General features: G+C 41.2%; 1 protein-coding gene across 2 annotated transcripts in view; it reads left to right on the forward strand.

Annotated features, from left to right (window-relative positions):
* KCNMB4 (potassium calcium-activated channel subfamily M regulatory beta subunit 4) overlaps nt 1–23,754 on the forward strand; it is an 85,329-nt gene that overhangs the window by 2,537 nt on the left and 59,038 nt on the right. For both annotated transcript variants that reach the window (XM_044978711.1, XR_006572280.1), the window contains exon 2: nt 14,461–14,588. In XM_044978711.1, the coding sequence (XP_044834646.1) occupies nt 14,461–14,588 (128 nt within the window). The remainder of the gene's footprint in view (nt 1–14,460; nt 14,589–23,754) is intronic.

Raw genomic sequence — 23,754 nt, forward strand, 5'->3', positions numbered from 1 at the left:
GGATGAACAAGGGAGTGCCAAATATTCAAGGGGGATATAGTTACAGGCATATATGAATGGGTACACAATACTGAGCGCGGAAACCTGGAAGTTTAAATAAAAAATGTAGAACACTTAGGAGACGAGAAAGGAAGGTGGCGCATGAAGAGTTAAGTACATCAAGGAGAGAGTGAATGAAGTGTGCCTACTCTACTCCCTGAAAGTCTACACTGTGTCAGTTACAAAACACCCAATGTTTTACTTCAGTGGTAACAAAAGCATTTAGGATACTGGATTCAACTATACATCAAGGGAAACGTAAAGAATCTTGAAGAAAATCTGGAAAATGTCACATCCATGAGCATGAAATTAGTGATCTCTGTCGATATTCTTTTAATGTTTCTCTTCATAATGTGGCTTAATCCAGAGCTTTGCAATATGTGCACGCTTGGGATATTTTTGGCAATCAACCTGTTTGTCTCCTGTATCTCTTGGAGCAAACACAAGAAGTCATGCTTGACTACTCTTCTTAAGCAATGGCCAAGAGATTAGAATGTCTGACGCACTCCACAAAGGACAGTGTGCTCAAGAATTCTTCAGACAAGGAGAGCTGCAACAGATTTGAAATTTCTGGAAACACCATTGATGAACTAACGGTAATATAATATAGCACTGCCATAAGTGAGGTAAGTACCCCCATTTTCTCAGTACTAAATTAGTTGCAGACAGAAGCTTTGAGGAACTAACCTGAATGAAGGATACAAGAAATTATGCAGAGAAGATTCAGGAGATTAAAGATTTATTATACCTGTACTGAATGGGCATATTCTGGGAGTTCAATTTAGGGATCCAAAGTTACAATTTGAGTTAAGTTAACATTAATAGAATTCAAGTTTGTTCTTCAATAATGGTCTCTGCATCAGCTAGGAAAACTGACTGAAGCCATTATATTCATGTTAGAAGTGGTTACGCACCATTACTTGGCAAAAGTGTATGTTTTCCTGACATTGCTATGGATCCAAGTGTGTGTGAGAGAGAGGAAGATTTTAAAATTTCTAAAACACCTATTTGGATTCTTTTATCTTCCAGATGGATTCTAGGATGGATGGATTCTAGGATGGCACCATGGTAGATCTCAGCACTGCTGGATCGGTGCAGCTAATCGGAAAATAGGAAATTAACTAAAACACAGTTTTCCTGTATATCGATTACTTTTTTAGTGGCAATTGGCTTTTAGGCAATTTTTGCTTGTATGTTCATAAATAACTTGATCTTTTATGTCAGATTTGAACAAAATTATAAAAATGAGCTTCTGCTATGCCTAACATCACAATTATTATTGCTCTTATGTATTTATTTTTACAATGCCCAAAAGTGCAAGGTACTTTCTGGAACAGGATCATTAGCATCTTGCCTCAAAGAGCTTATGATTTTATTTAAGACAGCAGATAATGTTGTTTTTAAGCAAGCATTGGTCAGCACTGTTTGCATTCTAAATATTGCAGCAGAGAACTCGAAAGTGAAACTTACTGAATAAAAACAGAATTGATGTTAAATTTAGTAAACTAAGATGTTGAGGTACTGTTTAGGTAAAACGGGAAAGGAAATTTGTTTGAAATGTGATTTGGCATCGACCCTTCAATTTTTTTTTAGCTTTTTTTTTTTAAGCACTTTTTAATGCGTAAGTACATTTTCTGGCATTCTGGTTGGCTGGAGGAAATTTTGTTCAGTATAATGTATATTTACAAAAGAGAGAAAGTTCCTGAAAATCTGACGGAATTGGTTTACTAGAGAGAATGAGAAGTTAAAGTGCAGAAAACTTATAAGGGCTTCAGTAACACTTGTGATATGGCTTAGCACAAAAGAGTAAACTAGGATCACAGTAGGCATAGTACAAGGGTGAACTATTTCAGTGGATGAAGAACTTGACAGAGATTGACTTGTTGGGTAGCCTAGGAAATTCTATCTTCTTGGTCTTTCTCTATTTAATAAATAGGAACATAAATTAGCTCACAGGAGTGTTGTGAAGATTAGTTAATGTTCATTCAGCGCTTGCAAGAGAAAGGACCAAAGTATTTAATCATACTAGGACAATGATGGAGGGAAGTAATTTGGAGGAAGGCATTAGAACACGCATGTTTAGTGCCAGATTTTGTTTATGCCCTGAAAGAAGAAACATGTACTAAGGTCTTTTTATTTTTTCCCCCGAGGCCAAACTTATAAGCAAGGAGAAAGAGGTGGGGAGGGGGCAGAAGTCAGTACCAGGGAAAGCAGGGCACTAAAATCTAATAGGAATTGGAGGAAGGCATGGGAAAGGTAAGTACTGTGTGTAGCTCTTTGGTATGGGCTTGATCCTGTACCACCGAAGTCACTGCTAAAGCTCCCATTGACTTCAGTGGGGCAGGATGACACCCTATATCATGGAGTGAGACATTAATCCATAAGTTTCTTGCAGCCCCGCCAGGCTGGTTTAGAGACCGACACACGTTTTGTTTACAGTAGACATTGGTGAGAGTCATTTGGCAAGGAACAAAGATGTACCACATGTACCTCAAACTGTTCCAACCACCCTGCTTTACTGCAGCACCCTTTTCAGTAGGGACGTTGGTGATCAGTAGAGCTGTGTGAATATTGGATTTTTCTGGTTCACTGTCATTTCTGAAAAATAAAAAGTTCAGTTTCCAGAAGAACTGAAAACAATTTTTTTTTCAAAATTTGTGGTGAATCATATACTTGAAAGAAAATTAGTTTGGGTTGAACAAAATGTTCTGTTTAGATTTTGAGCAATATTTAATGTTTTTAATCTTTAATGTTTTTAATTAAACAATTTATAGATAAAATAATTTTGAATAATACTAAAACATTTCATTTTGAAATGATTGAAATGAAATTTTGATTGGGGGGGAGGTTCAAATTTATTTTATTTATTTACCAAAGCAATGCTGCGAAATCAACATGGATTTGTGAAATGTGTGAATATCACTAAATCTGCTTTTTTCATGCCCCCCCCCAAAGTTTAGGTTGAAAAATTTCACCCAGCTCTAGCCGTCAGTAACATGATGGGCAAAAGAAGGACCTAGGAAAAGCCCCTGAATGATATTTAGGGCCCTACCAAATTCACAGTCCATTTTGGTCAATTTCACAGTCATAGGACTTTAAAAATTTCATGATTTTGGCTACTTAAATCTGAAATTTCATGGTGTTGTAATTGTAGGGATCCTGACCCAAAAAGGAGCTGAGGGGGTGTCACAAGGTTCTTGTAGGGGGGGTTGCGGTACTGCTTCTCCTACTTCTATGCTGCTGCCTGTGGAGCTGGGCTCTCAGTCAACAGTCACCACTCTCTGGCTGCTCAGCCCCTACCTCTCCCCTGACTTCCCCAACCCTTATGAACACCCCCATCCCCAGACAGACCTCCGGGGACTCCCACGTCCCATCCAACCACTCCCCACCCCCTGACAGGACCCCCAGAACTTCCAACCCCCCCCCCCCCGCTCCCTGACTGCTCCCCGGGACTCCCCTTACCAGGCCCATGCTGGTGAGACTCTGGCTCCACGTGGAGCTAAAACTCCATGTGGAGTGCTGAGGCAGCTGTGGGGGGGGGGGGGAGCTGTGAGAGGGGCAGCGGTGGTTCACACTTCCGGGAGCCGCAGAACCCAAGCGCCGTGAGGGGGGAGCCGGGGGGCATGCCTACCTGGGCTGTGGCCCGGTGCCCCCCGGGGGTGGCTCCTGCAGTGGATGCATGCGGGCGGCAGGCCTCATGCACGCCTCCCCTGGCTCCCCTCTCGCCGCGCTCGGGCTCTGCAGCTCCCAGGAGTGTGAGCTGCTGCCACCGCCCCTCCCACAGCAGGCTCAGGGCCCCATGCCCCGGCGGCTCACACTCCCGGGAGCCGCAGAACCTGAGCGCGGTGAGGGGGGAGTCAGAGGGCGCGCCTGCTGCCAGTCTGGGGTCCCGGCCGCTGGCCCCGCTTTACTCAGATGAGTGGGCCGGCGGCTGGGACCCTAACTGGCAGCTGTGTGCCAGGCAAAATCGGCTTGCGTGCCAAAGATGCCATGCGTGCTGTAGGTTGCCGACCCCTTCCTTAGTCTATCAGTGCACTGATTTGTTAACCTTTGATAAAACCCTCTTTTTCCTCTGCTCTCCAAGGCTGTTGAGGAGAGTGTTGCCTGAGGTGGTATGTTGATGGGCAACCCATTATTTGATTGGTGATTTTTAGTTTATGGGGCTAGGCAGGCAGAACATTGTATGAGCACCTATAAGTGTAGTTTAGAAACTTGAAGAAACAAACAAATATACATCTGCATATTGCTGTTACAAGTTTTTAACTAATATTGTCATTAGTTTTCCTTAACAATTGTATTGCATCTTAAGCTTCCTTGGTCTCTTATTGTGGCATATAGGCTGGCTGACACTAATTTACTAGATGAGACTGTAAGAGTAGAATGTATATATTTCTCATAAGTAAATTCTCTAGTAATTTAATTAAACTAAATTTAAGGCATAGAAGGAAATGCTCTTCAATTATTTTGCCTACTTTTAGAAACTCATGTAAAAATCCCAAACAAACAAAAACCTGAATTTTGGTTTGGCATAATAGTTTACCTTAAGAGTAGTGACATACATGGTTTGTGTCCATAGCAGATTTTTTTTTTTTAGTTTAATGTCTTTGTCTTGGGCAATAGCTTCTTTTTAGTTTTGTCATCAAATATCATAGGCTTTTAAAAGCTTTCCGAATGTTATGCTAATGTAGCATAGCCTTATTAACAGATTATAAATGTGGTTTAGTTTAATAATTTTAGTCAAGAATATTTTATGAATGAACAATCGGACAGCTGTGTTAACCCCCAAATGTTTTTATCGAAGTTATGGGTTGCAGCAGGAGACACCCAGTATGTTAATCGACTGGGTATACTTTTATTAACTATAGCAAAAATCCTGAACAACTTGTTTTTAATGGTCTTAAAGTTTATTAAAAAACCCTTTATTTTCCTTACCCTGGTTTAATTATTCACTAGGGTATCTGTACCGTCTGTGTGAATCAGTAGTATGAAAAATGTGTGCTTTGGTCTCATTACAAACTTTCTACTCAACAAAACTGAATTAGTGGCAATGTAGCCCTTCCAAAAACAGTGCTTTTGGGTTGTAAAACTATTTTCTAAATTCTATAGTTTAGCATTTCAGCTTGGATTCATAACTTCAGGTATCTATATTGCCATGCTAGCAAGTATTGTATGTTTTGAACAGAGATCTCCTCAAATTTTCTCCAACTGATCTGTAATAAAGTAAAAGTTGTATTACAGGGAATAATCATACAATTGCACAATCCCAGATTCATTTTGATTCTTAAAAGATTAGGCAGCTGGGTCAGAGTAAATCCAAAAATATGAATGTAAAATACTGTATAGGATTACAGCAATTTAAATGTTTGTTTTCAGTGTGCCTGATTTGTGGATGATGGATTTTTCAGATTAAATTAATTATAATACTTATTGTAAACTTTCTTTAGTTGCTCCAATAGCAATAACCATTTTCATGCCAAAGTTTAACAGCTTGGGCCATTGGAGACCTTCCATATAAAATGCAAGTACAAAAAATATCAAGACTTATGCCTTCTGTACCATTAATCAAGCAGAATAGATTAACTATGGAGCCAGGATCCAGTACCAATTATGTTGATGCTAATCTCAAACTCTGAATTGATTGCTAATACATATAGTGCAGAGTGCCAAAAAATACTTTTAGTTGTGTAAATTTACAGTGGAATATGTCAGCTCACAGCTAAAAAATAAATTGACATCTGCCTCCTTACTTGTTTGTTTAGAATCATTTTTTCTCTTTATGTCTGCAACTGAGCATGATGCAAAAAATAACTTGTCTGATTTATACTTGTTTTAGAAAAGACCTATTTGAATGAATACGTGTGTATCTTTAGCTATGTATAAAATATAGTGTGTGTGTGTATGTCTGTGTGTGTGTGTGTAATTGTCTAGATTCTTCCTGGCCATGAGGGTGGGGGTGCAGTAAGTGGCTGGGAAGAAGGAAAGAAGTGAATAACATGCCTTGCCCATATAATGGCTGGATAGAACTGCTCAAGGATAGCTCACTAGTTATTCCCCCACGTGTACAATGTTCCAGAAGGGGATCAGGTGAAGGATTAGCCTTAGCCATGACTCGTATACTGTGGGGGGAAGAGGATGGAGTATGCTGCACCACCCTAATATTGGGCTATACCAGAGGTGGGCAAACTTTTTGGCCCAAGGGCCACATTGGGGTTGCAAAACTGTATGGAGGGCTGGGTAGGGAGGGCTGTGCCTCCCCAAACAGCCTGGCTCCTGCCCCCTATCAGACCCCTCCCATTCCCCACCCCCTGACTGCCCCTCTCAGAGCCCCCAACCCATCCAACCCCCCCTGCTTCTTGTCCCCTAACCACCCCCTCCCAGGACCCCCCCGGCCCTAACCGCCTCCAGGACCCCATCCCCTATCCAACCGCCTGCTCCCAGTCCCCTGACTGCTCTGACCCCTATCAACACCCCCATCCCCTGACAGGACCCCCCCAGACTCCCACGCTTATCCAACCCCCCTCCCATCCCCTGACTGCCCCCCAGAACCTCTGCCCCATCCAACCGCCCCCTGACTGCTCCCTGGGAGCCTCCGCCCCTTATCCAAGCCCCCAGCCCCAGCCCCCTTACCACGCCGCTCAGAGCAGCATGTCTGGCAGCGCGCCGCCTGGTCGGAGCCAGACACGCTGCGCTCTGCTTGGCAGGAACGTGCAACCATGCTGCCCAGAGCGCTGCCCGCGCGGCGGTGTGACTGTGGGGGAGGGGGTGGCGGGGGAGGGGCCAGGCAGGACAGTCCCGCGGGCTGGATGTGGCCATAGTTGGGCTATACCAACTCAGACAACTCATCTAGCCATAGTGTATATTACATCACCAAAAAACTGCACTGAAAACATTAAGGTTGCAAAGGTCAAGCACTCCAAAATTAGGAAATGCTAGAATTAAGGTCGCCTGTGCAACCTTATCTTGGCCCCCTTCTGTATATACATTATGGTACAGTCTGTAATTGTATGATCACATGCTGTTTGTTTTACACAGGGCCCCTGCCTCATTCAGTGCACAGGATGGACTGTGTGCAGAGAATGAAGCAGCTGTTTTGTTTTTGTATTTCTTTATATTCATTATTCAGTTTGTGGGCCCAGGCCATACTTAGTGCACACATCCAAACCCTGCACTGGATACAGAATTATTAATTTCCTCACGGTCATTTCACCACAGTAGCTGAACCTAACGGCCATTAATGAGTTTGTCTTCTCCAGACTCTTGTGAGCTAGGTAGGGGTTTTACAGATGGGGAACTGAGACACAGTGAGATTAAGTCCATTAATTTTAAGTGTTTTAGTGGTTGCATGCCTAGCTTGATACATCTAGGGCTTGATGTTTCAGTAGACTTAACAGCACTTTATATGTTCAAAGCACTGTATGGACATTGGCACACCCCTATAAGGAGGGTGAGGGAGGGAATTTTGCATTTAGTATTTGGAGGGTGAGGGAGGGAATTTTGCATTTAGCTCTATAAGCAATTCTCTAACAGCAAAGCATGTGGGTCGTTCCAAATTAATCAACCCACTCAGAGTACTCATGTCAGTAAAGGCTTCAGGATCAGGACTGACCTTTATCTGAATGCCACCCATTTGTTTGGGGGATGCATGATGATCAAAGCCTAATGCTAGTTTTCTGACTCAAAATACAAAGGCCTGATCATTCCTTTGGTGGCACACACAACTTCCATTGTTTTCCATGAGCAATGGATGGGATAATCAGGGTCCTTGATTTCAGGTAAAATACTCTCCAATTTTAGTGTCAAGTATCAGAGGGGTAGCCGTGTTAGTCTGGATCTGTAAAAAGCGACAAAGAGTTCTGTGGCACCTTATAGACTAACAGACATATTGGAGCATAAGCTTTGTCTAATTTTAGTAGAAACTAAAGAATTTACACTGAATCTCCTTTATCTGATTACAAGTGACAGCACTGAAAAATACTCTATTTGGGAAAGCCGTACTGCATCATTATAGCCACTTATGCAGCATTCCCTTCCTTGCTCATGGGCAATACTGCTGGGAAGATACAAACAAATAAAATACAGGTACAAAAGTGCTTACCAAACTGCATAAAACTATGGAACCATTACAGCGCATGTTATAAGGTACTCAGTGAAGGTGAGCCCTTTGTCCCAGGAGACGTGCTGTGATGGCCACAAGTCGCTGTCTGCAATATTCCAATGCTATTATAAAATGGAATGTCCTAGCAAGGTCATTAAAAAGAGAAGGAAATATTCAGGGGTGGGCCAAAAACCCCCCAAAAAACTAGCAGATAATCATGTTGTGAGTTTAAGTTTTCTCTGGCTAGTCTTCACTGAACACAATTATCAGCATGACCCCAGCTATTTAAAACACAACACTTTCTTCTGAAAAGAGTAGCAGTACTGTGATTAAATAACTGGTGCATGAAGACATACTGTCACAGCTTAGAGGAAGTGATATAGCAGCAGTGCAGGAGCCTTCTTTCTCTTATTGGGCATCTTTTGTGTGACATTTACTTCAAATAAAAAAACTGTTCTACATAAATGATGGTCCCCATCCTGCTCCCTTTGAAGCTGGAGAGAGTTGCCATTGTCTTCAATGGAAGCAACAGGCCCATTTTTCTGGGCTGTTGTGAAGGAGGTCCCGAACATTCAGCTTCCACTGGAAGCTGAGAGGCAGTGTGGTCTAGTGGATTGGACTGACCCTGGGCAAGTCACTTTACTTACTTCTCTAATTTCCTTCTTGCCCTTATTTGGCTTGTCTAAGTGATCTCTTTTGGGCAAGGACTGTCTCTTACAATGCATTTGGACCTTGCCTAACACAATGATGGCCTGAACTTGGTTGGGACCTGTAGGCCTTGCAAATAATTAATAATGCTCCAGGAGGAGCTAGGTAGGACAAACTTTTCTCACTAAAGCTATTTTAAACAATAGCAGGCACTAAGAGGGTAGCCTCTCAACTGATTTCCCCCACTTCTTGAATTATGTAGTACAAAGATGGCAGCAGTTTCTCTAAAGATCTGGCAGCAGGGGTACAAGTATTTTACTGACTGTCAAGGTTATGGGGCAAATCACACTTTAGACCCCTTTCAGTTCCTCTTAAGTGCACCCCTTTGGAGGCAGATTTCTTTACCTTCATACCTCTCTGGGTGGAGCCCTATGGTCCTACCACTCCTAGACTGGATCTCGGGGCTGTCGGGTTAACACAGGTGATAAGCTCGGAGGCTGCAACCTAAACCCGGTTTGGCACTGTGACGGTGCACCCCATAAGGTTTCATGCAGATATGCTTATGAATGTATTTATATGACATCACTGGAATATGTTTTATGCTACATATGCCATGTAACATATCTCTGTAAAGGTTATGATCTACTGAATCTATTCATCCTATTTGTATGCATGTGTCATTGTATTCAAAGTTATGAATATTGGCTGTATACTTGCTTGATTTCCAAGTAGCCTAGTAAAGCATTTGGTCAGCTTCTTGAGAAAGGAATGTGCAAATTAAGTGGCCAATCAAGAAACACTTAAAGGACAATGAATCTTGGAAAGCGCCAATCCTCATAAGAAGTCTACCTGAGGATGTTCAGGGTAGCATGTAAACAATGGCTGCTGTCTGTAAAAACGGAGTCATGCATGGACATATAACTTGCCCAGGTGACTCCAAAACTCCATCTTGGAGCTGGACTTTGCATAGGAGAGAGGAGGGGGTCTCCACCCACAAGAGAAAGTCTACTTAAACCCCTGGGAGGCCCCTCCATTTTGTCTTCAGCTGGCTTAAGAGAGAGCCTCCCCACCCCCAAGGATACCTGAAAGAAACCGGAACAAAGGACAGTAACTACAGGGGGTGTGAGTGATTGCTGGACCCAGACTAGAAGAAGACTAGTCTGTAAAAGGAAGCTTACGGGAACACCACTGAGGGTGAGATTTTGTCTGTATTCAGTCTTCTTACTATATTAGACTCAGACTTGTGTGTTTTATTTTATTTTACTTAGGGCTTGGCTACACTTGAGAGTTGCAGCGCTGGGAGTTACAGCGCTGGTCGTGCAGCTGTGTAGGAACAGTGCTGGTGTGTGGCCAGACTCACAGCTACCAGCGCTGCAGTGTGGCCACATTTGCAGCATTTGCAGCGCTGTTGGGAGTGATGCATTATGGGCAGCTATCCCAGCGTTCAAGTGGCAGCAACGTGCTTTTCAAAAGAGGGGGGTGGGGTGTAGTGTGACAGGGAGCGGGGGAGAGAGAGAGAGTGGATTTTTGGAGCCGACACTGCCTTGAAAATCAGAAAATTTTCCAACCCCTTACTCTTAATTGCAAACAGCCTGCAGACCAGATAAGCAGCACGGACTCCCTTTCTCCCCCCCCCCCCCCGTTTCTCTCATCAAACAAACACTCAACCCCTGTGAATGAGGTAGGCAGGGGGTTATCTCATTTGATTGTTCACAGTCACTTACAGATTGATCACAGCAAACAGGAGCTGTGTTTGTTTAGATAAGCAGCTCCGGGAGCTCCGGAACTCCGAGTTCACAACAAAACAAAGAGAGGCTGCATAACAAAACAAAAGAGAGCAATTTACTTAAAAGCATTCTGGGATATCTCCTAATACCCTGGAGGCCAATAACAGCGCTGGTGTGTGTCCACACTTGACGAGCAGCGCTGGATTACCAGCGCTGCACTCGTTATACCCCAAGCAGACCAGGTGTTCAGCCAGCGCTGCAGCCAGGGAGTTGCAGCGCTGGATGTGCCTTGCAGGTGTGGACAGTTACTAATTGCAGCGCTGGAAAGCCTCCACTAGCTCTGCAACTCACAAGTGTAGCCAAGCCCTTAGTAATTCACTTTTTTCTCTCTGTTACTACTTGGAACCACTTAAATCCTACTTTCTGTATTTAATAAAATCACTTTTTACTTATTAATTAACCCAGAGTATGTGCATATCTATCAGTGTTATAGACAGCAAACAATTTGAGTATACCCTGTATAAACTTTATACAGGGTAAATGGATTTATTTGGGGTTTGAATACCATTGGGAGTTAGGCATCTGAGTGTTAAAGACAGGAACACTTGTTAAGTTGCTTTCAGTTAAGTCTGCAGCTTTGGGGAACGTGGTTCAAACACTGGGTCTGTGTTGGAGCAGACTGGTGTGTCTGGCTCCACAAGACAGGGTGCTGGAGTCCCAAGCTGGCAGGGAAAGGAGGGACAGAAGTAGTCTTGGCACATCAGTTGGCAGCACCAAGGGGGTTTCTGTGATCCAACCCATCACAGGCACCTTCTAGCCCTTTTCGTCTGGGAGCCTGTAACAGCTGATGAGAGTGACTCAAAAACAATTGTTTCAGAACAAAGCACTATTTAGTCATTCACCCAAAGACACGACGCACACTGAACAAAGGGATAAAACAAAAAGGCTATACACCTATTTCCCCTTACCTATATCTTCATATTTGGTAAGCCCCCTTCAGCCCAGTTATCTTCATCTGTGGGTTGGAAGACAGAGACTGCCCTGCTGCAGCATGGTCTCTGTGTCTCGTTGCATTCCCATCAGTGCTCACTGATGCTCCTTGACAGGGCCCAGCAACTCAGTCAATCCTCTTTACTCTTTTAGGCCCTGGATGCTTTAATGGTTTAGTATCCCCTTTGCTCCTGGCCTCAGGAATGGGAAGAGTAAACCTTACCAGCCTGGTTGGGTCCTGGCTGATTGATGTATTCCCCATTGTTTCCTCAAGGACCCCTGGTATTCTCTGGACATACTTTATCTTTGCCATTGTTTTGTTGTTACCTGTTTGTTTCCCTTCTGCCATCCTCCTTTGATATAATGCCTTGACCTCACTCAGGATAATACTAACCAGGTGAACTGGGGTGCATTTGATATTTATAAAAAATAGTAGCCATTATTACATCATTTGGCAATTACCATCTTCAAACTGGAATTATAGTGGTGGGATTTGTACAGGTGAGCCATGTCAACTCAGCCAGATTGAGAAATGAGGAATTTCATGCATGGGGGGCGGGGGAGGTGTGGACTTTCTCCCCAAGAAATCATGGTGGCTCACTTTTCCTGTCAACCACTGGGATATGCCTGTAAATTTCATCCAGCAGAGAATGCAGCAGAGCCAGAAGATGACAGAACGGTAAAAGGAGTGACCTCCAAACATCTCCAACAGAGCTCAAACACTACACCAGCCAAAAGACATTACTGCAACAGAATGAACATATCCCAGCAGGCAGCACAAGCACTCTCCTCCTTTCTCCTCACTCCCATGGCAGGGGCCTATGCTAGTTCATGGCCCAAAGAAAATCTAGTTTTAACCAGAGTCAACGCAGCCTGGCAGAAAGGCGCAGAAGCCTCACGCCCAATAACCCTAATAAATGGAACACGCCTTGCTATCAAGCTAACAAGTCTTAACCCTTCCACCAACCAGCAGGCCCTAAAAGACCTGGTGGATGTGGTAGTCCTAAAGGCCACTGACAAACAAACTCCCAAACTGCATTATTGAACCAAGAAATGTTGTGGGACAAGGAAATTGATTTTAAGTTTGAAATAACAAAAAGCAACAAAATACTTGTATTCTGTTTTCTATTTCAGCACCTGCAGAACAATAGTCATTGTGGTGCTAATTATTTCTAAAAATACAAACCTGAAAAAGAATCTTAGGGTAGGATTCTCTTCTCAGCACGAGGATGCGAAGAGCTCTACATGACAGCAACACCAAATGTGTTGCTGTGAAAATGGGGGTGCTTTGTTATGAAAAAGGCATGTTTTAACTTGAAACAAACGAGTGAGAATTTGCACTTTGTTCCAGGTTAGTATATAGGAGTTTATCAAAAATAGGTGTCGATGCTGACAGGAATAACCAAGTTTTACTTGATCAGACTGATGAATACCTAAGAATTTGTTTTTACCTGCAAAAAATTCACAGTGATGTAATGGAGATAGGCTTCCAGCTCTGTACAGCGTGAAGTAGTTCAGTGGTAGAGTGGAAGCATAAGCTCACCGATGGGATGGTAGAAAAGTGCCCACCAGCCATCTAATCAAGACTCTTTCCTCACAGCTGTCTTTGATTTCAAATAAGAGTTCTGAGGGAGGACAGACCCTTCCCTGTGAGTTGTCCTTTCAGGTTACTGTGGAGAGACCTGCACTAGGACTTCACTGAGCCTGGGGTTCCTGTCTGCTACCCCTACTGAAGAGTGTGGAAATCTTATATCTGGCTTCCTGTTGGTCATATAGTTCTTCCTAGTCATATGTCCTTTGACTACAGCTCCCAATTTTAAAAGGGACACAGGTCATACCATTCACACTGTGCCATGCACATGTGAGTCCACACTCAGTACCCTCTCACAGGAGGGACGGTAAATAAAAGTGTTTCCATTATTGCTTATGTTAACAAAGCAACGTAAGTGTTTGTAGTGCTACCTTTGCCTATTGAGTTTCAAAAGTGGAAGGGTGAATTCTCTCTCTCCTGGGTGGATGGGATGCCTATTAATGACTGAAGGAATTATGCTTGTGCACTGAGGTAGAAATATTTCTCCAAAGAACAAACTGTGGTACTAATTCTAGTAATATGTGTTTAAGGTATAAGCGGTAGAAGGGAGGCATTGTGGTTAAATATGGGGCTGGGAAGCAGGACACTTGGTTCTGTTCCTCTGTGACCTGCAACAGGTCACTTAAGGCCTGATTCAAAGCCCACTAAAGTCAATGGGCAGACTCCCATAGACTTCAGAAGACTTTTGAATCAGGCATCTGGGCCCCAGTTCAGCAAAGCACTTTAAACACATGCTTAAATCCTGTTGACTTCAATGTGATTTAAGCATGTGCTAAAGTGTTATGCTGAACTGGGATTTCAACATCCTGTGCTTGTTTCCTACAAATCTTATATTTATTAATGTGGGGTAATACCTATCTTTTGTACAGCATTTTGAGATCTGTTGGTGAAAATTTGGTGTAATAATGACATTCTTTATTTATTCTTACATCGTTAAACGGAACATGTGATTGTACATGTCGTAAATGTTTGTATTGATTTCTAGTTTTCAAAATATTACCCATGAGTACAGCTAGCGAGAACCCCCTTGAAAATTAATCCTCTCCTTTTCGTCTTTTTTAATTTCAACATGTGAAACATTAGCATGTTTCCTGGAAGGATGGAGGAGTGGGAGAGAGAGCAGGTAGTAGTAAAGTTAGTAAAGCACATAGTAAATCATTCTTTTGTAACTGATCATTAAAACATAAATATCGAGCAATTAATGATCAAGAGATGTTCATCTAACTTTTTGTTCCCTTCTGTTTGAAAACTTTCATCCATAGGTTCAGTCTTTATCACTATGTGTGAATTTGGTGAGGAAAATCCAGAAAGAATGTTGCCTTGTATTGTTGAGTACAGAAATAATTCCATTTTGGAACCTGTCTTGACAGTGTTCATACATCCCTCCCTGTGAAAGAGAAAATCAGAAGAATTCTGAAATTGTCACACACTGGCAGGAATACTGGAAAGTGGAAGTGGGTTCACAGCCATTTACATGTTATTTTAATGAGCATCTAAGGTAAGTCACTGCCTACATTTGCATAGCTAGAAATATTTACAAAATCTTTCCATCCTCTGCTCTCCATTGGCCTTATTTGAAGCAAACTATTTGAAAATGTTTTATTTTGACGGTAAAAAATGTGTGAGAGAATTCTCATTGCTGGTGAACAAAGTATTTTTAGTTTTTTGCTGTTGAATTTTTTTTTTGGTGACACCGAAAGGCAGTTGCCCCAGAAAAAGTTTCCCTACATTGCAAAACCTGACTTTGTTTCGCTACCAAAACTGGCAAAATCCTTAGTTTTAACAAATTTATGTTTCTTCCCAAAAGAGGGAGGAATTCTACCATTTTCACTGTGATGAGTTGTGATCATGGAGGAAATGAGCCTTAGATTTGATGAATGTATGTTCATACAACTATCACTTTTCATTCTTTCATACTTACAAAGTGGAGAGTTGTGGCTTTAGGCAACTCTGCCTAGGGAATTATTCTTTTTTCTGGGTGTCTTTGTATTTCCCATTAGCAGTAATGGGTCTTACACATGTATCAAGGGATAGATAGCTCTCTTAGCTTAAAGCAGTCAACTTACCTCCGCATATATTTTCCCTTCTCAGATACATGCATTGATTATTGTTGTTCTTCTCTCTTCCTGTTTGTCTGTATCTTTCTGGTCACGTTGTGTCCAGGAGTAAGTATTATGCATCCTTGGTGAGACTGCATCTGTAAAACTGTACCATGTCAGTACCAGAAATGTACAGCCAGATTGCTTTTCCCTGAATTCCCTCCAATGAAAAATGACTATATATCTGCTGGGATGGGCATAAGAAAAGATTTAAAAAACAAACAACCAACCTCCCAAGCCTAAATATGAACCAGGGTGGATTTGATTTAAATCATGATTTAAATCACTAGTCAGGAAAACTCGATTTAATCATGGATTTCTACATAAAAGTGCATTCTTGTTGGTTGTTATAATCTTAATACATATTCTTCACAACTCAGCGATAGATGTAGGTTTCATTTTTAGAAGGTACACACTATACATTTTTTAAAGTGATTTATTTTGAAAACTTTTCAGATTAGTTTTACAGCTATATCAGAAAATGAATGATTGGTTATTTCATTTACCAAAGGTAACTGAAGCAGATACTTAAGTCACTGGGAGGTGAACTATCTCCAATTCAACAGGTTAATCATTAATATTTGGAGGATTTTCTTGCCATGCTGTATTAGGAGGAGAACATCACCAGACAGACATTTAAATTGTTTTATTTAACTAAAACAACAATGTTATGTATTCAGGATTTTTTCTTCAACAGCAGACATATAATATTTTAACAAAACAAGCATATGAATTTTTGAATTTAGTTAAACATTCAAGTCTTTTAAAATCAGGTTTGTTTTTGTTAAAATTGTTTTTAACTAAAATAGTTAAATGAAATATTTAAAAAAAGCCACCCCAAAATTAAATCGACTATGTCAGCCAGGTCAACATGAAAAACTTAAAATATTGGATTCTGCTGCTAACTCAGTCATCTTCACCTTCATTTTCCTGTTTGTTTATAATCTGGAAAAGAAAAACAAGCTTTCCTGCTTTTTTGGTCCCAAACCATTTCTCAGTTTGGAATGAATTAGTCCAAAGGAAGAAAATATTTCTACATCGGCAGAAGAAGCTACTGATGTTAAAAATGAGATTTCAGCTATTTATTTTTTATCACAACTGCATCTAAAATGATAGTACCATAGAGTAACAACTATATTTTTTGCTCAAACATGAGAATTCAAGAATAGTCCAGAAGGAAGACAGGCAGTCCTTGAGAAAGAAGTATGAAATAAAAAAGTTTACCAACCTAAAGATCCTGCATGTTCAGACATGTTCCTTTCATCATCTTCGACACAGCTTCCTCCTAAGAAGGAACACTTCTCAAGATGTTTCATTTGGGCAACTAGGCCTTGCATTTCTTTGTTGCACTGTTTGCACTTTGCATGCATGCCTGTCTTACCCACAGGTAGAGGAACTTCATTAAAATATTCCCAAACTGGGTCTCTTTTATAGTCTGCTGCCATTATAGGTTTTCCCTTCTAGTGAGCGAATGCCTGTCCCTCCCTTCTCACATTTATCTCCAGACTTCTTCTCCTTGTCCAGATCTATTCCGCCCCCAAACAATCTTCTATTCATTGAACTTTTTGAAACTTTGCACTTTTAGAGAGAGATAAGGGATTGACTCTGTGTACACAAATTTGCAGAGGGACAATAGGGTTGAGGTCTGTTATTTCTCACCTCTATATATTTTCTTTATTTATTTTAAAACATTTTTGCTGTTAACAAGCATGTTATCTCTAGAGACACAAATTCACAGTTTGAGAACTGCAAAACTAAGCATCTCTGATGGTATCTTTTAGACTGAGCACTGAGTCCCATTGGGTAGATAGAAAGATTAACCTAAATAATCTATACAGAAGCCCCCAGAACCCCATAAAATTGGGTCCCTAATCCATGAACTATTGGAACTCATTTACAAAACTTTTCTTAAACATTACATGAATATGTTGTCTCATATTATAGAATTAGAATTTATAATCCCTATTCCATGATGAGATATCTTTGAGCTATAATGTATCTTAATTAAAACTATTTTTAGATAGGTTTTTTCCTCAAAAAGCATTTTATCAAAAATTGATTTTAAATTTTAAAAAATCAGATTTTTTTTTATTTAAAAAAAAATCATTGATTTTTATCTATCCTGATATGAATAATGTGGGTAAGGCCCTGATCCTGGAAGTGCTTAACCCCTGTGCTTATCTTTAGTACCATTGGCATCAATGGGATTATTCACGGGAGTCAAGTTAAGCATGTGCATAAGTGTTTGTAGGACCAGGGCCTAAGGGGAGAAGGGGACCCAATTTCATAAATATTTGAAGGGTGTAAACAGCAAGAAGAAGGATGGATGGATTAAAGCAGGATCTGTGGATTCAGTTCATGGGCTCAAAATGGAGATCTTGGTCTCAGAAAAGTGTCAAAGGCCTTCCAGCTGATTCTCTGAGCTGAAGGCTGACCTCAGACTGGAGTGTGCACTGAAGCCAGAGTGCTTGCGCACAAACACCATCGTTCTGTGCTCTCTCACAGCACTGACTTTCATTACTTTCAAGATTGTTCAGCACTAGGGTGCTGTTTCTTAAGATAACTGCATTTTATATTAGGTTAAATTTTATTGGCAAGTACCAGGGATGCATTTTAGGTTTTTGCCTTTGACATTGCTCTTCTTATTGATCATACAGCAGAAGGAGAGTGTGATGGGTTCCACCCATGGTGCCACCTGGAACTGGGTACCACTGAGCCCTCTGACCCACCAGCCTGGGCTCCCTCTCACACTGTGCTGCTGTGCCAAGTTACAAAGTCCTCCAAGCTTGCACTTTCACCAGCATTCACACAGGTAGGGACACACCCAGCTGCAGTTATATGCAGGCTCTCTAACCACCAGCCTAGGATGCCAGAGCAGTACCGTCCTGCCTGGTCAAATCTGGCCAGTATATGGGTTTAATACTTGGTCTCCCTCTCCCTCAATTTGAAGAGGGCCATGCAGACTTGTGGTAACCAAGCTGAGATTTTCCCCAGACACCTTAGTCAAACGCACACTGGTTTGGATTAAAACATAAAATAAGTTTATTAACTACAAAAGGATAGATTTTAAGTGATTATAAGTGATAGCAAACAGATCAAAGCAGATTAACTAGTAAATAAAAAAACCCACAAACTGAGCTTAACATACTAGATAGGTAGGGTATGAATTAGCAGATTCTCATCCTGAATGATAAACAGGCTGGCAGATTCTTAAGGCACAAGCTGACTTTGCTTTGCAGTTTGAGTTTCCCAGGTTTTCATACACAGGTTAGAAATCCCTTTAGCCTGGGACCATCACTTCTCCCAGTTCAGTCTTTGTTCCTCAGGTGTTTCCAGGTGTGGTGTTGTAGGGAGAGTGAGGTACCATCATGTCATTTCCCTCTTTTGTATCTTCTTCCCGTTTCCCACAGTTCCTGGGGTAATCCCTGTGCTTGTGTGCATTTCCTCAATAAGCCATTAACATTGTTTGGCCTTTTCACTGTTGTACCTGAAAGGCTGCTGGTGGGTGTTTTCAACCTCACAGCATGTTTCAGTAACATATACCTAGCCAAACTTCATAGTGATAGCACGTACAATCCAACAATATATTAATGTCTAGCAGATCAAGACTTTTAGAATGATACTTCACAAGGCGTACTTTGTGCAAAACATATCCTAATTACATGACAGTGAGAATAAGGGGTGCCAGGGTGTCACAGAGAGGTTCACAACAAAGTAGATTAGAGATGTTCAAAGTGCAAATAAACTCACTAATACAACATTGATCTGATCGCATATCTTTTCGTTTAGAGACAGGAATGAGTTTTGAAAGGTCAAATACGCAGAAAGGGAAATGCTTGGCTGCGTATATTATTTTTAGGTTTTATTTATCTAATTAAACAGGTTGGGAAGCAGAAAAACACATGAAGAACAAAAATAAAAACTTAGTTCTTGATTTTAAAAGGGGAATGTGTGCAATTTTCGTTAGTTCCCCCTCCCCCGCCATGTGTGGAAGAGCTGTTATATGTTGTTTGTACATAATATGTGTAAGTACATAGATATTGTGGTTGTAGGTGTTGTAGAAAATACTATACATTTGATTGTGAGATTCTATACCCCTACACTTTCAACTAAGGTGTGAGAACTTGCAGACCCTCCAAGAGGCCTTCCCGTGGGAATCTGATAAGATAAGACTTGACATCTTAATTTTTCTAATTTTAAAAACAAGCACAATGCCTGGTACACCCCTTTAAAAAAATCTGGTCTTCTTTATACATCCTAAAGAAGCAAAAAGGACACATGCCCATATTGTAGATTTTTCTTTTAAAATCCTATGTAGATCTCCTTTAAAATATTGCTAGCGTGTGTTCACATGGATGCAGAGCTGCATGACATAATGCAACATCAGCAGGTACTGTAGAAGCTGCAGCAGCAGCACACAGTAACATTACATTGCAACACCTGAAAATAAATTCTGAGACTTGTTTTTTATTGTCCTGCAAGCCAATTTTGCAAGCTGTGGGACTGCTGCGCAAAAATAAGCATTGTCTTGCACATTGGAAGACTAGTGGCAATGCTGGGTGTAGGGTGATCATATCAAAATAATAGCGACAGACGAAGGAAGAAGATTGTTTATAAGTGTGAGAATTCGTGCTTAGGAATTCATAAGATGCTCCTGTCTCACAATTTGCTTCATTAACAACATATGATGCTCATTAACCATGTTGTACTTAATTAACCATTTCAAACAAATAAAAAAAGCCAACTACAATAAATAAACCAATTTTTTTTTTACTGCTACTAGCAAGTCCTGAAGGGTGTCTGTCACCTGTCAAAATGTATTGCAATGACCAGTCCTTGTGCCTGGTCCTGTCGGTATCACTTGTCAGAATTCGGTACCTACTGTCCCAAGGTGGAGAACTGGTGAAAGTAGCAAACTGATCAGGATTTAAACCAGCGAGGGTAGCCAGAAGAACAGTTGTCCCCCACAAGGAAATAATAGAATAGTGTCTGGGGTTATGTGGGCAACTGAGATATCTACTATGTTGGTGATTTTACTATCTCACCTAGATATTTAAAGATCTGGAATTAGGAGGGGCAGTTATTTATCATTCTCTTGCTGAGGAGGAACACCACTGTGAGTGAAGGAAGAGATCACCCAGCAATCAAGAGAAGGAGTTGTGTATGTGGGCCACAAACTAAATAGCATGACACAATCAAGACTAACAAGAAGCTAATTTCCTCTGTCCTGTTTGGTCTTTGTCTGTGCTCCCTCGACCTCCCACTACCATGTAAGCATAGCACTCCTCCTTCTCTTCCCATTATTGTCATTCACACCTTATGTATGTCTTTCTGCCCCCACTGCTACCCCTTCCTGTTTAAGAAGAAAAGACACACTAGAATGGACATACTGGGTCAGACCAATTGGTCCATCTAGCACTGTCTTCCGACAGTGACTGGTGCCAGATGCTTCAGAGGGAATTAATAGAACAGGGCAATTATGGAGTGATCCATCCCCTGTTAAGCAGTCCTAGCTTCTGGCAATAAAGGTTTAGGGACACCTAGAGCATGGGGTTGCATCCCTGACCATCTTGGCTAATTGCCATTGGTGGACCTGTTCTCCATGAACTTAGCTAATTCTTTTTTCAACCCAGTTCTACTTTTGGCCTTCACAAGATCCCTTGGCAACAAGTTCCACAGGTAGACTGTGCATTGTGTGAAGAAGTACTTCCTTACGTTTGTTTTAAACCTACTACATATTAATTTCATTGGGTGACCCCTAGTTCTTACATTATGTGAAGGAGTAAAAAACACGTCCTTATTCACTTTCCCCACACCATTCATCATTTTATAGACCTCTGTCATATCCCCTGCCCCTTATTTATCTCTTTTCTAAGCTGAATAGTACCAGTATTTTTAATTGCTCATATAGAAGTTGTTCCACACCCCTAATAATTTTTGTTGCCCTTCTCTGTACTTTTTCCAATTCTAATATATCTTTTTGATTGGGGGATGGCCAGTACTTCACACAGTATTCCAAGTGTGGGTGTGCCTTGAATTTATATAGTGGCATCATGATATTTTCTTATCTTATTATCTGTCCCTTTCCTAATCGTTCCTAACATTTTGTTAGCTTTTTTGATGGCCGCTGCACATTGAGCAGATGTTTTCAGAGAACTATTCATGATGATTCCAAGATCTCCTTCATGAGTGGTAATAACTAATTTAGACCCCATCATTTTGTATATATACTTGGGATTATGGTTTCCAAAGTGCATTACTTTACATTTATCACCGTTGAATTTCATCTGACATTTTCTTGCCCAGTAATCCAGTTTTGTGAGAACCTTTTATAGCTCTTTGCAGTCTGCTTTGGACTTAATATCTTGAGTAATTTAGTACTGTCTTCAAACTTTGCCACCTCATTATTAACACCCTTTTTCCAGATTGTTTATGAATATGTTGAACAGTATTGGTCCAAGTACAGATCCTTGGGAAATCTGCTATTTACCTCTTTCCTCCATGAAAACTGACCACCTACTTTTTGTTTCCTATCTTTTAACCATCTACTGATCCATGAGAGGACCTTCCCTCTTATCCCATGACTGCTTACTTTGCTTAAGAGCCTTTGATGTGGGTCATTATCAAAGGCTTTCTTAAAGTTCAAGTACACTATATTCACTGGCTCACCCGTGTCCACATGCTTGTTGACACTCTCAAAGAATTCTAATAGATCAGTGAGGCATGACTTCCCTTTACCAAAGTCATGTTGATTCTTCCCCAACATATTGTGTTCATCTATGTGTCTGATAATTCTGTTCTTTACTATCGTTTCAACCAATTAGCCTGGTACTGAAGTTAGGCTTACCAGCCTGTAATTGCCAGGATCTCCTCTGGAGTCTTTTTCAAAAAGTGGTGTATTCTCTGCCCCACTCTACCAGCTGTTCTTTTACTTTTCTCTGTTTCCTTCCCCTAGTTGTGTGGCTCCTTTACACCTTCTTAAGCTCATATTTCTGCTCTCTTAGGGAAAATTATTGAACTTGAAGGGGATTTCAAGGAGTGGATTTAATGACAGCTTTTGACACCCCTGCTTCCTCTTTACCATAGGAAAGGTTTCTCCATAGCTGCTTTATTTTTCTAACATGTACATGCAAGTGCTTCATGCATGGTTTTAGTCACTAAAATGCACATTCTGTTGGGGAGCCAATTATCACAACAGACCTCTGAGCTTTTGAGCCTTGTTTATCGCAACTACCACACAGTTGTACACAGACATATATGGGAATGTGCTTCCATTAGCGAACAAGGCTTTATATTTGTCTGTATCTAACCTACCATATGATACCTATGTCTACGTATCCCAGGACCAACTCCATAAGTGTGTAACTTTTTTTCATGATGTTTTAGTGGGTAGTTGCTTTTTTCCTAGCGGTGCCTGTCTCCTCTCTGGGACCCCAGTGAGGCAGAGAGGCATTACTGCCCCAATTTTACAGATTGGGAGCTGGGACACAGAGTGCCTAAGTGGCTTTCCCGGGGTCACACATGAAGTCCTTGGCTGAGCAATGAATCAAGCCTAGGTCTCTCATGTCCCAGGCTAATGCCCTAACCTCCAGGCCATCCTTCCTCCCCTATTACGGTATTAGAGCACAGACAAAATTGCATAAGAAAATGAATAGTTTAAAGGATCAAATCATCAGTGTCAGTGGAGGGGCACTTTGAACATTTTTCCCCCTTCCCTATGACATCTCTTGTCTGTATTTGTGTAGCTAGGGAAGCACATGGGTGGGTGTGTTTACATGTACACATACAGGCACATCACTGTCCTGTCAATGCTCTCCCATCAGCATAGCTCCACTTTCCCACTGCACATGCCTTAGAGCCAAAATTTAGGGTTTTATGCCAACATAAAAGAAGTACGTCGACTCTTGCTGAACCCTACAGTGAGTTAGTGCAGTAGTGGGAGTGTTTAATTCTAATAATTGGTGCAACCATGAGTGCTGCCAGTAGACCCCACTGTAATAAAGCACTGTAGCAAATTGGCTCAATCCCCCAAGCCAGACAGGATTGTAAAGTCAGGAGTGGCATTACGAATGTTTTCCCCAAGTAGAGTTTATTACTTACATTTATTACAGAATCTCCTATAAGAGGCCCCAGGGATTGTAAACATTTTACTTTCCTCAATCTGCATATGTATTACACATTTATTAAAACAACCCCCCAAGGCCTTTGTACACACAGCAGATTTATTCAGTGAGTGATAACTGGAACATCTCTGTGTGATAATTAAATAGCTTTTCTTCAAGATTAGTCTCATCCCAGGCTGATTCTGTGGCCCAAGGATGACCAAAAGCGGAGAAGAGTTGAAATTCTACCTTCATGGACAAACCTCAGAACAAATCACTAATGACATTTTGATATTGGATTAATTTGTCTAATTAATTCTGATTGATTCAGATTTTCTTTCTGAACGGTTGTTGCTTTTTCCCTTGTTTTCCCCTTTTTTTTACATCATATTTTTAGGCTTCAGTCATTATGTTTTACTTAAAAATGCAATTTGTTAACAAAAGTCACTTTTGGAGTTGAGCT

Source organism: Mauremys mutica, chromosome 1 (genome assembly GCF_020497125.1).
Source record: "Mauremys mutica isolate MM-2020 ecotype Southern chromosome 1, ASM2049712v1, whole genome shotgun sequence".
In the NCBI taxonomy this organism is placed as follows: Eukaryota; Metazoa; Chordata; order Testudines; family Geoemydidae; genus Mauremys; species Mauremys mutica.